The sequence below is a fragment of the Naegleria lovaniensis genome (assembly GCF_003324165.1).
Source record: "Naegleria lovaniensis strain ATCC 30569 chromosome Unknown tig012, whole genome shotgun sequence".
NCBI lineage: Eukaryota > Heterolobosea > Eutetramitea > Acrasida > Naegleriidae > Naegleria > Naegleria lovaniensis.
This window is the reverse complement of record NW_025407834.1, coordinates 626,913-640,547: the sequence shown is the minus strand read 5'-3', so window position 1 is coordinate 640,547 and position 13,635 is coordinate 626,913. Positions and strand designations below refer to the sequence as shown.

The window sequence follows — 13,635 nt, the reverse complement described above, 5'->3', positions numbered from 1 at the left end:
CAGTCGTTAAGATCAGCTGAAATATTACATTATTCAAATAAATTCATCAAAATGCATGTATTTTTATTGGCCTTTATTCTGATCGTTAGGGTGTCTGTCAAATTTCTCGCGCAAAATTCTTTTGGTGGTGCTATCTGGTTCAAACGGATAACTCTTATAAAATTGAACCGCCTCTTCCTTTAATCCACTTCTAATAAGGCATAGTAACATGGCATTGTACATTCTTAACAAGTAACTTGTATCACTGGTTTGGCTCTTGTACTTGTGAAATAGCTTTTCGGCCTCTTGTGGTTGTTTCACTAGAGCCAATGCATAAATCAAGCTATGAACATTGAAATATTGAATTCCTCCTTGCTCTTCCAACAATTTGATAAATTGAAGAAGATGTTCTGTATCATCTAGGGCTGCATAGCTCTGTGAAATGTATCTCACTAGTGCATAGTAGCATTTGTACTGCAAGAAGCTAGAAAAAGTAAAAACGTCAATGACCTTTTTGAATTCCTTTCGTTCGAAAAAGTGTTGCATCAGCTTGGAAGCAATATAAATATTTGACTTGATCTTGTAGTATCGCATAATATTCAAGAGATTTTCGAAATTCTTTTCATCTTTCATGCCTTCAAACGCACATAACATGAGCAGAATGGTTCTTTCATTAGGTTTAACGCCGAGAGGGCTTGAACAATGATTTCTCGTATGGACGGGAAAGTGTTCAATATTTTCTCCAAGCACATACTTGTTGAAACAATCTAGAGCTTTCTGATATTGTGTCGAATGTACCAAGCACGTTAAATAAGTATTCACAAGTTGAATGTCAATGTGACCCTGTTCAATGCCACCTGTCTCACATTGTTTTGCAATTTCTTCAAATACTGTGTCGACCTTATCGAAACTCTCCACCTTAAAATAGGCATCCAATATAATGGAATAGGTAATTCTATTGGGAGAACCTTTCAATTTCAACTCTTGCAGTAATTGTTCAAATTTTTCAATATTTCTCTGCCTTGCATAAACAGTCAGCATGCTATTGTAGATAAATATATCTGGATTTGTAATTTTTCTGAAAACTTCCTCAGCCTTTTTCTCATTTCCTTCCAATGAATAAGCTTTTAACAATTCTGTGAATACAAAACGATCAGGAGTTTTGATATTTTTCAAGACCTTTTCTACCATTGCAAAATTATGTTTTGTGGTATAAAAGTGCATGATTAACGTGTAAATATAATTATCAAAGCGTTCAGCAGGAAATAATTTTAAATATTCCTCAAATTTCTTTTCCGATACATTGGATTTGCTCAAGTTTTTGAGATGATTGGTAAATTCATTACGGGTCATTGTGGTGTTGGTACTTGTTGTTGTTGATGTGTTTGTTGTAGGAAGATTTCTAGAAAAGAGTTTGTGTTTCTTTGCTCCCGATGATGGTACAATCTCGGTAGGTTCTTCTATCATCATTTCATGATCAATCTCTTCATATGCATCTTGAACGATTGAGAAAAACCGAGTTTGATGATGTTGTTGATTGGCAATGTTGTGTATGGAATGAATATTATTATTATTACAGAATTTAGATAAGAAGGAATGCTTTCCGTGTGTGAGAGGATGAATTCTGAATGAGCAATAATTCTTGGTAAGAAGGCTTTTTTGAATGGTTGTAGAGGTGATTGCAGAAATTGTAGGCTTGACACAATTGCGGTACGTCATTTGTTTTTTGTTGAATTTTCAAAAATGGGATAAATTAAAAAAGAAGAGAACCGTCCTTAGCACCACAAACTACGCCATAAGAAAACTGCCAGCGAAAAAATTCGACTCAAAAAGGCAAAAATTTTTTGACAACGAAATGCAGAAACTCCGGGATTGGTTCAGAATCTTGTAAAGTTTTATTCAGTGCTGACGTTCGTTCATTAAAAGTGTCCTCCTGATTAAGACCACACCTATTGTACAAAGCCAGTTACTAAAGTTTCGAAAGCAATTCTCTTCAGCGCTCATCTCTCGTTCTCTTCCCACAGAAGAACTGTCCTATACAAGGATTAGTTGATTGTTGGTGATAATACTCACATTCACAGTAATTACTCCGTTCAACAAGTTTCTCGTTACACGATAAAAATCCATCTTTTGTTGTACTGATCACTTGGTGTCTAAGTTACATCAAAGTTGCTGTGTCATCTTAGTTTAGGTGTGTGATTTAAAATACTCGACCTCATCTTTAGGTGAAGGCATTTTTTTTCGAGTGAAAATCGATGTCAACTTGAAAAATTAAATTACAACAAAAAGTAAAAAATTTAATTTAATTTTTAACAAAAAATTTATTACACATCACAACTTTGGGAAAACATGTTCATGGCATCGCTTTCATCGTCGTTGTCATTTGCATTGTCCTTGCCATATTGAACGTTTGAAATTGGATCATATTTGGAGGTTATTTCATGTTCTTCGTGATCTTCGCATCGGGTACACACTTCGGAGAGAGATTTCCCTGGTACAAAAGACAACAAGGCAACATTTTCCTCTTGGAATGAGAAGATCGGGTAGGGTATTGCAAGAAATTGCTTGTACTTCTCATTGTTTCGTTGCCTGTTTTGAAAGGGAATTTTCAAATCTCTACATACCATGAGTCTCCTAATTTTCGGAAGCATGAACTGGATCAAACTTTGATCTTTACATGTCGGAAACATTCTGTCCAAATAATTATACTTTCCTCCATTGTTGGATGTGTTTTTCATACGCCTTTCATCATCAATGTGTGCTCCTTCGAATCCCTGTGTTTCAAAGTGAACCAAATTTCCGTATACTTTGATTAAAGGAATTACATGATGGAATAGAATATGCATATACCAACTTTGAGAACCACTATCAGTATAAAGAGATTGAACCACTTCTTCCATCTCATTTAGCTTGAGTTGAAGGTTATTAAGTTCGGATTCAGAAAAGGATTCATTTTGAAGTAATTTCAACACATTTCTAAATTTGCTCATTAATGTGATATATTGAGGAACGATTACCTTACGTAATCTTCTCAAATTGCTTAAAATGGAATTAACTTGTTTTCCGGTTAAGTAACACTTCAACTTTTGTCCTTTCTCAGTTATTTTGAAATTATTGAGATTTGGAATCTTGCGAATGATCCTGACAATAGTTTCTCGTTTGTTGCTCGTCATTATTGCATCAATTAATATTCTTTCCATTATTCGTTCTTTCATATGGAGCAAACAGATGACAATTTTGAATGGACTAACTCCGAGCAGACAACCCAACTGTTCTTTGCTTCTAGCGAGGTGAAAATGGTCACAAAAAGTATTCAATGTATTGCAATATGGACACATTTGTGAAAATTTAAGATTAGAGATACGCTTTAACGAAAGAAGATCTGTTGTGACACAAAAATCCACCTTGTGATTTACTCCATCAACATCCACCCCATGACATGTCATCGATTCAATCATTACTCGAATAATTCCAGTTATTGCTCGAAGTTGATTTTCTTTTCCCTTCCAAACAGCCACAGGATGGACTGCTTCTCTTGATTGAGGACTCCCAAAATTTTTCATATTTAATGGAGCGCATGCGAATGTAACACGGCCTTTAGATCCATCGAGATTGAGTTTGAACCACTTAATTTTTGTTTTCCAATTTTTATCCTCTTCGTTGAGATGAGCAGCTAATTCCTTGTCTGTTGATATTTGTTTTACCCATTGTACATATAATTCAATCATATATTTAACTAAAGAATAAAGGCTGATGAAAAAAATATTTTCATTCTTCTCATGTGTCCCTTTAAATTCAATTAAGGCCTTAATACTAACTACAGATTGAACTGATGACATACTTGAGAGAGGAGTGGTTTTGGAGCTTGAAGATGACACCAGTTCCTTATATTGAGTGTTACTGATTTTGGCTTTGTCTTTCGCTTGGATATCAAGTAACTTTTTCCGTACTACTCGCAACTTTCGTTTTGTCACTTTTTTTCTTTGATTTGTCTCTTCACTCGATGAAGAAGCATCACTTTGCGAATAATCATCGTCCTCCCAATCCATTTCATCATCGTCATTTGAGCTTGTTTGTAGAGCTACACTACTGCTTACAGGTTCTTCTTGTGAGATTGTTGATGTTGTTTCATTAATTGCTTCACTTGATTGATGTTCTTCATATTCATCAAAATTTTCATCGATTTCAGAACTAATTTCAGATGAAACAGGATCATCGAGATCATTTGGGTAATCATTAATGGCAATAGGGTTTGTTTTTTCTTGTTTGTTTAGATACATTTCGATATATGAGTCATATTCTGGTATTTTTTTGTTTGTGACTAATTTTCGAACTTTCGTGTCAATGTCATCATAATCCTTTCGTTTGCTTAATGTTCGATAAACAATATCGGGAAACATGTCAATCAATAGATCGAAAAATTCAGAGAAATTTGAAATTCCATTATTATACAGCAAAAGTTCGATTCCGCAAAGTAATGATCCGAGCTTGCTTTTTGTATATTGAGATTTGTCTTGTTCAATCATACTTTTGGTTGTTTTTTCACTGCCTTTTTTACATGTCAACAACAACTTCCCATTAGATTTCGTCTCTTTTTCGAATTGATGAAATTCTTTCTGCATCTTGTCAATAGATGGATTTGCAATATTAAAATGTAATGAGTTACATATCGCAAAACTCTTGTTCTTTAATTTAATAACAGCATCTCCTTGGAGCTTATACTGAGAGAAATTGAGATCAGCATTATCAATAATATTTTTCAATTTGTTTTCTGTGCTCGGTGGTCTTCCTCGCTTTTGTTTTATGCGAGTGAAGCCATCGACAAAAGTAATTGTTGTATTTTGTTGTGTGTTTGAATGTTGGTTTGATTGATTGGTTTCATGTTGTGAAGGTTGAGATGATAATGTGTTCGGATTGTCAAGGTTATGTTGGGTTGTGGAGAAATTATGAGAAGATTGTGTGATGTATTGCTGATTGAATTGTGGATAATAGGATTGATGATTTTGAAATAAATGTTCACATCCTCCATATTGAATAGGGATATTCTGATAGCTCATTGAATTGGATTGGTTTGGTTGTATTAGATCTTCATAAATTCTTTCGAAAGATAGTGTGGATGTTCTTGGTGAATCAAATTGAAAAGATCCCGGATTAATGCTACTGAAACCAGTAGATGACGATGATTGCACATTGAAAGAAGATAATGGAGAGGAACACCATATGTGGTGATTTTGATTTGAAAGTCCATATGATTGACCTTCAAAAAAGTTGTTGTTAGATGTGGTTTGGTTTGTGGATGGTGATGAAAAGTTCCAATTTGATGACATTTTTTGTGATTTAGAGTATTGAGGATTGAATTCAATTGTTTTATTGTACAAACTCGAATTCTTTGTCAAACTTGAACGATGTCCACACTTGATTAGTTTCCACATTACATGTGAGAGAAATGTATACAATTTTCATCTTGTGTTTCGTAATCTTCTTTCCGAATTTACGTGTAAGACGTGAGTGAGTAATTTCCAACTCAGACCAATGCTTGCATTTGTCTAAAGGAGGAACACTGTCAGTAAATCTGAATTGAATGCACTTCTGTCTCTTCTTTAGGCCATTCCACAAAATGTCTTGATACCATTGGTAATATTTAGCCTTTGTTCCCCTCAGAGCAAGATAAAACACGTTTGGGTTGCAACATCCAACCGTTTCATGGCTGATGGAGTTTGAACATCTCATCTGTAGATGTTGATAAATAATATTTCTTGCACATTTGGCGAACTGTTCCCATATAATTCCATAAATTTGTTTCTTCTCATCTGGTACTTCTTTAAAGGAATTATATTTTGGTACAAATTCAAACAGTCCTTTCTCTAAAGTGAATTGATATTCCTTGTGAGTGTCTTCAGCAGCTTCATCTGTGGTTCTTGATTTTCGTTTTTTGCTCTGTTGGGAAATATTGTCATCATCACATTTGTTGTTTGGTGTTATCGTACATTGTGTCTCATCAACAATACCAGAGAAGCTGCTTGTGCTAGGCAATAGACAGCAAGGTGGAAATGACATAGTTTCGTCTGTGAAGATCCATTCCTGAACAAGTTAAGCAAACACATTGCAACAAATTTGAAACATACTGTAGAGGTAGTAGTTATTACTGGTGATGATGGCTGAGAAGTGTTCATCTCGATGCTTGATGATGAAGGAATCTTGAAATGTGTTACTACTGAATAATGGACAAACATAATACTTACATTGTTCGTACTCTGGTTCGTTGTGGATTGGCTATCCAATGCTGGTGATTCATAGGCCTTGATATAATTGAGATCAATACAAGGTGAACGATATTCACTAGTACTTACGTGATTACTATTTGTTTCGCAACTCGAATCACAATCAGAAACACCAAGCTGAGGTAAAGATTAGTGTCGGTGTTGAAATTGTTGTTTGATGTTGTTGTTGTTGTGGTAATATGGATAATCAATTACTTACACAGTATAGAGGCACAGTACCCTCTTCAATGACCACTAATTCAGCTTCCATGTTGTTGTGTGTTGTTGGTGTGTTTTTTTGTGTGAGAAGCAGAAAACAACACCACAGACCAATCACTCCATTTTTTTTGACTCCGGGACTTACTAAAACGAGCCGAATTTTTTCTTCGTCAGTTTTTGCACTTTACGCTCAGGCGTAGTTTGTGGTGGACGGCTAAAGAAAAAGAAGCAACGCAACGTTTACTTGAGATTCAACAGTGGATGGAAATACCATTAGTGAACCAAAAAATTCTTGGGGAAGAGGGGGAATCGAACCCCCGGCCACAGCTTTGGAGGCTGCGATGTTACCATTACACCACCTTCCCTTGGTCATATAGTTTTAATTATGACTAGTGTAATGAACAACTGTCTGCCACCTTGCTTGCAAATTTGACAATCATTTTCCTCAAAACTGCTTGTGTGCGAAGCAAAATATCCAACTTTACTATGGTCAATAGTAGGAGAATGATGAAAAATATCGTTATCACCTCCTCACTAACAAAATGCAGTCAGGATGACTCTCTTGCTCTTCTTTTGAGTATAAGGCATTCTTCCATGACTAATGATGGAATTGTTGAGCATCATGACATCCCCTTTGCGCCAATCAAAGAAGACAGTATTTTGCCAAATGGTATCACTCACATGCTGAATTTCCTTCGTGCTCAATTCCAATTCCTTCGTTGTTTCTTCTGAGCCAAATGTGCTTTCTTTCTTACTGTTTTCAACACCATTTGTTTGTTGAGCATGATCCTTTCCATTGTCCGCAACACTTCTTTTTGGTACGAAAAAGGCATGTTGAGCTTGATCATGTCTTGACACGAGTAACTTTTTGATCAATATCACAACAAGTGCAATCATCCATAACAAGTAAATGATCCATCGTTGTTGTCTCTGTGCCACTTGACGATACTCACAAGGCACTGCATCAATATGAAATACTTGCATGTGATTACTCCAAGTGAAACATGATGACTGTCCTTGAGTGTTTTTTGAACTTGAATCTTCACCATGACGATTCGCATCATTGGATGGCAATGCAAATGGTACTTGCTTGATAGGATCATGTTCATTGTACAATTCCAATTCCTTCCCTTGTTTCCATCGTGGCTCCACCTGATCATGCTCACACAACTTGTAAACTTGAGATTCACTTTCTGTTTCGAAAATATCTTCCCATGGTTTGGTACGGAATGGATCTAACTGTTTCAAAATATTGGACCAAAATGAGATGGAAAACAAGGAGTGATGATGTTGTGCATGTCGTTTTGAACAATAATTTCTGACATTGGCTACTTGGTACTTGTCAAGTTTTCTTTTAAATTCTTCATTGAGATTTTGATAGACCAATCTCATATCACAAATTGGAGTCTCTCCTTGATGTAAATTCTCTGGAGGTGATTGACAGTAAAAGAATATTTCCTGTGTGAATATAATTCCAATGTGTTCATGCAGCACAATATATTTCAATGATTCAATCCATCAAATCTAAGAAAAAGTTCAATAAATTCATATACTCACCTTTGGTTGTGAGTTTGGAAGAAAACTCATTTCCAAATGTTGCGGAATTGGAACCATAGGCCCAAATTCACTCGCAGTAAATGTGTATTTGGTAACGCGATTTCTTGGTGAAGTTCCCAAATAACCATCTTGCAAGGGATAGTGAGCTGCTTCGAGTGCAACATCTTCGAAATCTTGTGCAGACATGATTTGAAAGCCTCTAAAGAGAATCGCTCCAGAAGAATTTAACACATTTCGAATCCATGATTTGTTTTGTGAAATCCATAACAGAAGCGAGTCTTTGGAAGAGTTGTTTCGATCATGATCTACCATTTCTGTGTTGGGTTCAATCACGATCGGCAAGGTTGTGTGGAGAGGTGGTGCATTGGACAACGATGAAGAAGATTTGGGCTGTTGTTGTCCTTCGTCTGGAAACAAACCATAACGATAAGTGACAGAACCTTTGATCACTCGTGTCGGAATGAAATTGGACATTTTTTTTTAATCTCGGACACAAGTCATAGATGCATTATCTCATGTGGCCATGACAAGTTGGATTTTAATTGGTCTGTTTCAGTTCTTGCTGCTGCAGTTTTTGATTTCTTGTTGAGGGTCGTTAGGAGGAGATTGAGAATTTGAAAGGTCGTTGGTTATATTCATTGAAGATGAAGTGCTCTCTTGTGTAGAAGGTTCATGTCTTCGACATTTTTCTTCATACTTTTTCACACGATCCCATAAATCGCCTTGCAATTCTTCTTGACAAATGGTGGGCTTGAATTCACTGATGACTTTTTCCATGTCGTATCGTTGGGCAATATAAACACCTCCTACAATTCCTGCAGTAAATGAAAGCATGTTGTTTTTTGTTTGAGAAGTGGTTGTAACAGTGTTGTCGACAATTATGTTTTTTGTTGAGCTTAATTTGTACCACCTATAAATAGTCAGCACTCAATTGTTGTCCTGTTCTTTAGACGAGGTCACTCAATCAAAACTCAAGAATAACGTTGAATCAAAAATCGTTTCTTCATCAACCAAATCATTTTATTCAAAGCGTCAAGAGTAGATGCTTGTTAGAACCGAGATTGTAAAATCTATCCAGAATTTTAAGGAATCGCGCCTTGAAAAACCGTTATACATTTTTTTTTGAAAAATTAAAAGAGTCCTGCTTCCGTTGATTTTTAAAAAACAAATTCAAAACAAAATCATCAAATGACCAAATCAACCTCTAGACGCCATCAACAAGACGTGGACGAGCCATCACAAACCTCCACTCGATGCCGAATTGTGTACAATCCTCAAAACATTGATCGTTCGAAGCGAGTCGCACCCGGCTGTGAAATCAATCTCAACAACATCCTCGCTGCATCCAAGACTCGAAGCAGAAGTAATGTCAACTATCGAACACTCAACAACAGTGGAGTGGTCATCAAGACCAATCGCAAATCAAAGAACAATATTTACATGCGAACCAAGTCCACTGAGAAGATTCAAAAGACTTCCAAGAAGAAGAATTCTCTGAAGAACAAGAGATCAGAGGAAGCCAATGATGATGACAAGGAAAATGTGGTGAACCATCAAGAAGATGCTGAAGAATCTACCGGTGAAGAAGAAGAAAAGGAAGAGACTTGTGATAACTCAACTTCTTCTGCTCCTCCTCAAAGCGTTGAATTGGTTCCATCATTCACAGCTCAAGATGAAGAAATGGATGAATCTGTGTATCAAGTCAGTCTCTCTTCTCAAATCAAAACCCTCTTGACAGAAAAGCTAGGAGCAGTATTGCCAGAAACCGAATCTAAAAAGCATCGTCGAACCTTTGGAGTGTATCGTTTGCCACTCGCTGTGGTTGAATGGGGTCGTATTTGGGCCAATACCGTCAAGTCGACCAACTTGATCAAATTATTCAAATGTGAAACGAGTGAACTCTCGTTTTCTACTCTTGAATTCACAGAAATGGATTTGGAAGAGGAAGAAAAGAATTCATTTGCCTTCTTGAAGGGAACAGACGATCGAATTGTCATTGGTTCTGGTAACGATACCCTCCTTGCCGTCAAATTGGAGGAAGCTAAGAATTGTGAAGATTTATTGGTCTATGCCTTGAAGGATTCTGCTCCTCACCAAGTATTTGGACCATTCAAGCTCTCATGGATCCTCGAAAATTGTGAGAGTGATGGTCAAGACACTCCTCAAGAACAATAATTCGAGTCAAGACAACAACACCGGATGATTTTTATTGATGCTGGCTTAATCGCCATCATGGCAATAAAACATTTCTTTTTTGTACAACCGCTCCAAGTTTTAGTGATTTTGAAATATTTTCCTCAATTGTTAATTTCCTTTCATCTAGTGTTTGGTGGTTGCTTAAAAAATGTTCACACTCACGGATAAACCTACCACACGCCCGAATCATGATGCTGATCATGAGAGGCAACTTACTTGCGAGCCTCTAGCAATCTCATGGTTCAATAATCATCATCATCAATTATTATTATCACAATGTAAATATTTAAAATTGAAGGAAGATCGTATTACTGTATATTCGGACAGCACTCTCTCACGAGTGGTTGAACTGTATATTGTTCGGAAGAGACTTGGACGTGGGGCGGGTGGTAGTGTTTTCATGTGTGAGCAGTTACAACAAGGTGAGGAGAAGGAAAATGTGCAACATCATCACGGCAAGATAATTGCCCTTAAAAGTGTACTTGTTGAGGATGAGGCTTGTTTGGAGAATGCAGTTGAGGAATATTCTCTTCTCGTAAAGATGAATCAAAACGGAAGAGGACATGATTTTAGAATCACTCCTGTTTATGACATTTATATAGATATTCAACAAGAATTTAATGTTTATGTCATGTACTTTTCCATGCCAGTTTATAAGAATGATTTGGAAAAATTCATCAAATCTCCTTTAAACAGAAAAACTCAGTGTGATGTTAATTGTTCATCCTCAAGGGAGGTTGGTTTGGAAGGAACGATCCATCAAGGAGTGCCAACAAAATTTCAAGTTGCTCTTTCTGTGGCAACAAATATTTCAAAAGCACTTTCTCACATTCACAAGAATAATATTGTTCATAGGTTGTACACATTGGTTTGTTTTTCGAATGGTGAGCAGGAACCGAAAATAGAGACATTAAGCTAGCAAATATTCTAATTGAGGATGTTCACAGTGATGGCCTGTCTGTTGTTTTGGCAGACTTTGGTCTCAGCAAAGAAATAGAGGAATCGTCAAGACATTCCAAGGTTGGAACCCTCACTTATTTATCTCCAGAGGTTCTTTCCGGTCAAGAATATGGATTTAGAGTCGACTGTTTTGCCTTGGGAGTAGTTCTGTACCAAATACTGACATTGGACTTTACAAAAAGAATAGCCTGGGATTTACTTCAACATTCCGAACAACAAGTGAGAGACGATCTCAAGAGCAAAATGGTTTTCTCTCTCTCCAATAAGGAGGTGGATTTTATCGATCTCGTTCTAGAAATGCTTCACAAAGATCCTCACAAAAGAATACACTCCACAGCAATTTACCATTTCTGCCTAATGAAGAAAACCAAATCAAGGAAAATGCAAATCAACCAAGTAACGTTGGAAAAGAACACAATCCAGCCACTTCCTCCTCCCAGAAATCATCTCTCCGAAGCACAACAAAAGATTCTCGTAACAATGAGACAGCAATTAGCTCAAATAGACAGTGAGAAGACGCTTGAAAAACCACAACCTGAGAGTGAGGAACTTTTTACTAGATACCAGAGCCTTGCTGACTTGTACTCAATGGAGTCTGAACATTCAACAAAGGAAAACAAAGAAATGAGGAGAAGATCAAAATCATTCGTCCAAGCCTCACAACGTACAGAGCTTGTCATACACGTTTATCCACACACTTTTGCATCGTCTTTCAAGAGATTATTTACAAAGAGTGAAGAGAAGAGGTTTAACTCTATTGAGGCAGCGCTAATTTACGCCAAGAAGCAACCTTCCTCAGTGCATGTGATTATTTATTTGCATCCAGGTGTTCATAAACATCGTCAGGCCGATCTGAACATTGAACGAGAAAATTTAACCATTGAAGGCGTGGAAGAAGGTGATGAGGAAGCTGTGTTACAAGCTGAGCGAATAACAATTTTACATAATGCAGAAATAAGGAAAATGAATTTTGTTGGAAGAAAACTGACCAAAGGAAGTCTACTGACGTAGGTTGTTATGTGAACAGTTCAATAGTTTCAATTATTTCTCTTAGAAAACCAATTATTATTGAAATTGATCAATGTCAACCAAGGATTGTTAACTGTAAAATTAAGGGACGCATACATGCCATTGGACGATCGAGTCGAATATCGCCAATGATTGAAGAGAATGAGATATTTGGCAATTGTCAAGCTCCAGGCAATGATGCTGTTGGGAGTGCTCTCTATTTCGAAGGATGCTGCCCGCAAATATTGAGCAACAAGGTTCATGACAATGGTATGTTTCAAAAATTACATTTACATCAATTTTCGTGCACAGAAACTAATGGAATTATGATTGTTAACTGCTACGGAGGAATGATTTCTGACAATCACTTTTACAACAACTGGAGTAATAATTCATGGCTATTCATGTTAAAAATTGTGAAAATATAGAAGTGCAAGCCAACTCTTTTTTTGACAATGGTGCATGTATTCTCATTGCTAATAGCATTGGAAGTATTAATGGAAACGAGTTTAAAAACTGCAAGAAAGGAATAGCGATCAAAGATTCAAACATCGATTTCCATGAGAACGAACTAACAGGAATGAAAGAATGGTGTGTAGCCGCAAAGAGTCATCGCTTCAGGTAGGTATTCTCGTTAAGGGTTGATTTAGGTAACATTGGAAAACAATACCAATGGTGGATTAACAGCTCTGTATGAACAAGCTTTTCAACAATTTAAAAGGAGTGTCACTTGAAGACATGGAAGGAGAGGTTAAAATTATTGGAAACACAATTAACAATACAAGCGCTCTCTCTGCTTCTATTTCTGTTCGATTTGCTGATAACATGCATGCACTGATCATGCAGGATAATTTGTAAGTATTGACATTGTTTGAAAATACTTACAAAATGGTTCAACAGGATTTCACGAAACATGGGAGGAGGGGTTATCGTCATGAACGACACCGAACACATCAATAATTGCACAACAAATGAAATTCATATTACCAACAATCGATTTATGAAAAATGGGGCGTTTTGTATGAAAGCAACGAACATTCCAAAGCTCAATATCAAAAAGAACATTTTTACTGACAGCTTGGAATTTGCAATTGTTTTGGATCAATGTGCAGGTGTTATTGAGGACAATGTTTTTTCTGACCATTTATTTGCTTCCGCCATTAGTAAGTTGTTTCAATTACGTACTCTCTGATAACACTTAATGTTAGAGATTAAAAAGTCCACATTCCTGGTGGTGTCTGTTTGCGATAACAGATTTTCTCACAACACTTGTTTCGATGTTTCTCTAAGCAACGAGTGCTGTCATAAATCTGTTGAAATTCAAGGCAACCACTTCTCTGGCACTTTACAGCAATCTATTGATACAGACCTTGAACGACTTGCATTACCTCAAATCCAACAAGACAATACGTTCAATGAGGAAATCAAAGCATGAAACGATTATTAACAATTATTG

The 13,635-nt window shown here is 36.5% G+C and overlaps 7 protein-coding genes across 7 annotated transcripts; 2 read left to right on the top strand and 5 right to left on the bottom strand.

Moving 5' to 3' along the window:
* Positions 1 to 63: 63 nt before the first annotated feature.
* Positions 64 to 1,698, bottom strand: C9374_001441 (uncharacterized protein; the record flags this gene model as incomplete). The annotated part of the gene is made up of 1 exon (XM_044690392.1): positions 64 to 1,698. The coding sequence occupies one exon, from the start codon at positions 1,696 to 1,698 to the stop codon at positions 64 to 66; it is 1,635 nt and encodes a 544-aa protein (XP_044551839.1).
* A 605-nt stretch (positions 1,699 to 2,303) lies between these two features.
* On the bottom strand, positions 2,304 to 5,306 carry C9374_001440 (uncharacterized protein; the record flags this gene model as incomplete). The annotated part of the gene is made up of 1 exon (XM_044690381.1): positions 2,304 to 5,306. The coding sequence occupies one exon, from the start codon at positions 5,304 to 5,306 to the stop codon at positions 2,304 to 2,306; it is 3,003 nt and encodes a 1,000-aa protein (XP_044551838.1).
* Positions 5,307 to 5,346: 40 nt separating this feature from the next.
* On the bottom strand, positions 5,347 to 6,510 carry C9374_001439 (uncharacterized protein; the record flags this gene model as incomplete). Its single annotated transcript, XM_044690369.1, has 4 exons — positions 5,347 to 6,060; positions 6,105 to 6,176; positions 6,222 to 6,377; positions 6,460 to 6,510. 4 exons carry the CDS (start codon positions 6,508 to 6,510, stop codon positions 5,347 to 5,349), a joined length of 993 nt encoding a protein of 330 aa, XP_044551837.1.
* Positions 6,511 to 6,992: 482 nt separating this feature from the next.
* C9374_001438 (uncharacterized protein) lies at positions 6,993 to 8,489 on the bottom strand (the record flags this gene model as incomplete). Its single annotated transcript, XM_044690358.1, has 2 exons — positions 6,993 to 7,916; positions 8,016 to 8,489. 2 exons carry the CDS (start codon positions 8,487 to 8,489, stop codon positions 6,993 to 6,995), a joined length of 1,398 nt encoding a protein of 465 aa, XP_044551836.1.
* Positions 8,490 to 8,567: 78 nt separating this feature from the next.
* C9374_001437 (uncharacterized protein) lies at positions 8,568 to 8,849 on the bottom strand (the record flags this gene model as incomplete). The annotated part of the gene is made up of 1 exon (XM_044690347.1): positions 8,568 to 8,849. The coding sequence occupies one exon, from the start codon at positions 8,847 to 8,849 to the stop codon at positions 8,568 to 8,570; it is 282 nt and encodes a 93-aa protein (XP_044551835.1).
* Positions 8,850 to 9,203: 354 nt separating this feature from the next.
* Positions 9,204 to 10,190, top strand: C9374_001436 (uncharacterized protein; the record flags this gene model as incomplete). Its single annotated transcript, XM_044690336.1, has 1 exon — positions 9,204 to 10,190. The coding sequence occupies one exon, from the start codon at positions 9,204 to 9,206 to the stop codon at positions 10,188 to 10,190; it is 987 nt and encodes a 328-aa protein (XP_044551834.1).
* Positions 10,191 to 10,359: 169 nt separating this feature from the next.
* On the top strand, positions 10,360 to 13,614 carry C9374_001435 (uncharacterized protein; the record flags this gene model as incomplete). The annotated part of the gene is made up of 7 exons (XM_044690325.1): positions 10,360 to 11,066; positions 11,117 to 12,178; positions 12,226 to 12,449; positions 12,608 to 12,800; positions 12,965 to 13,033; positions 13,080 to 13,342; positions 13,388 to 13,614. 7 exons carry the CDS (start codon positions 10,360 to 10,362, stop codon positions 13,612 to 13,614), a joined length of 2,745 nt encoding a protein of 914 aa, XP_044551833.1.
* Positions 13,615 to 13,635: the final 21 nt, after the last annotated feature.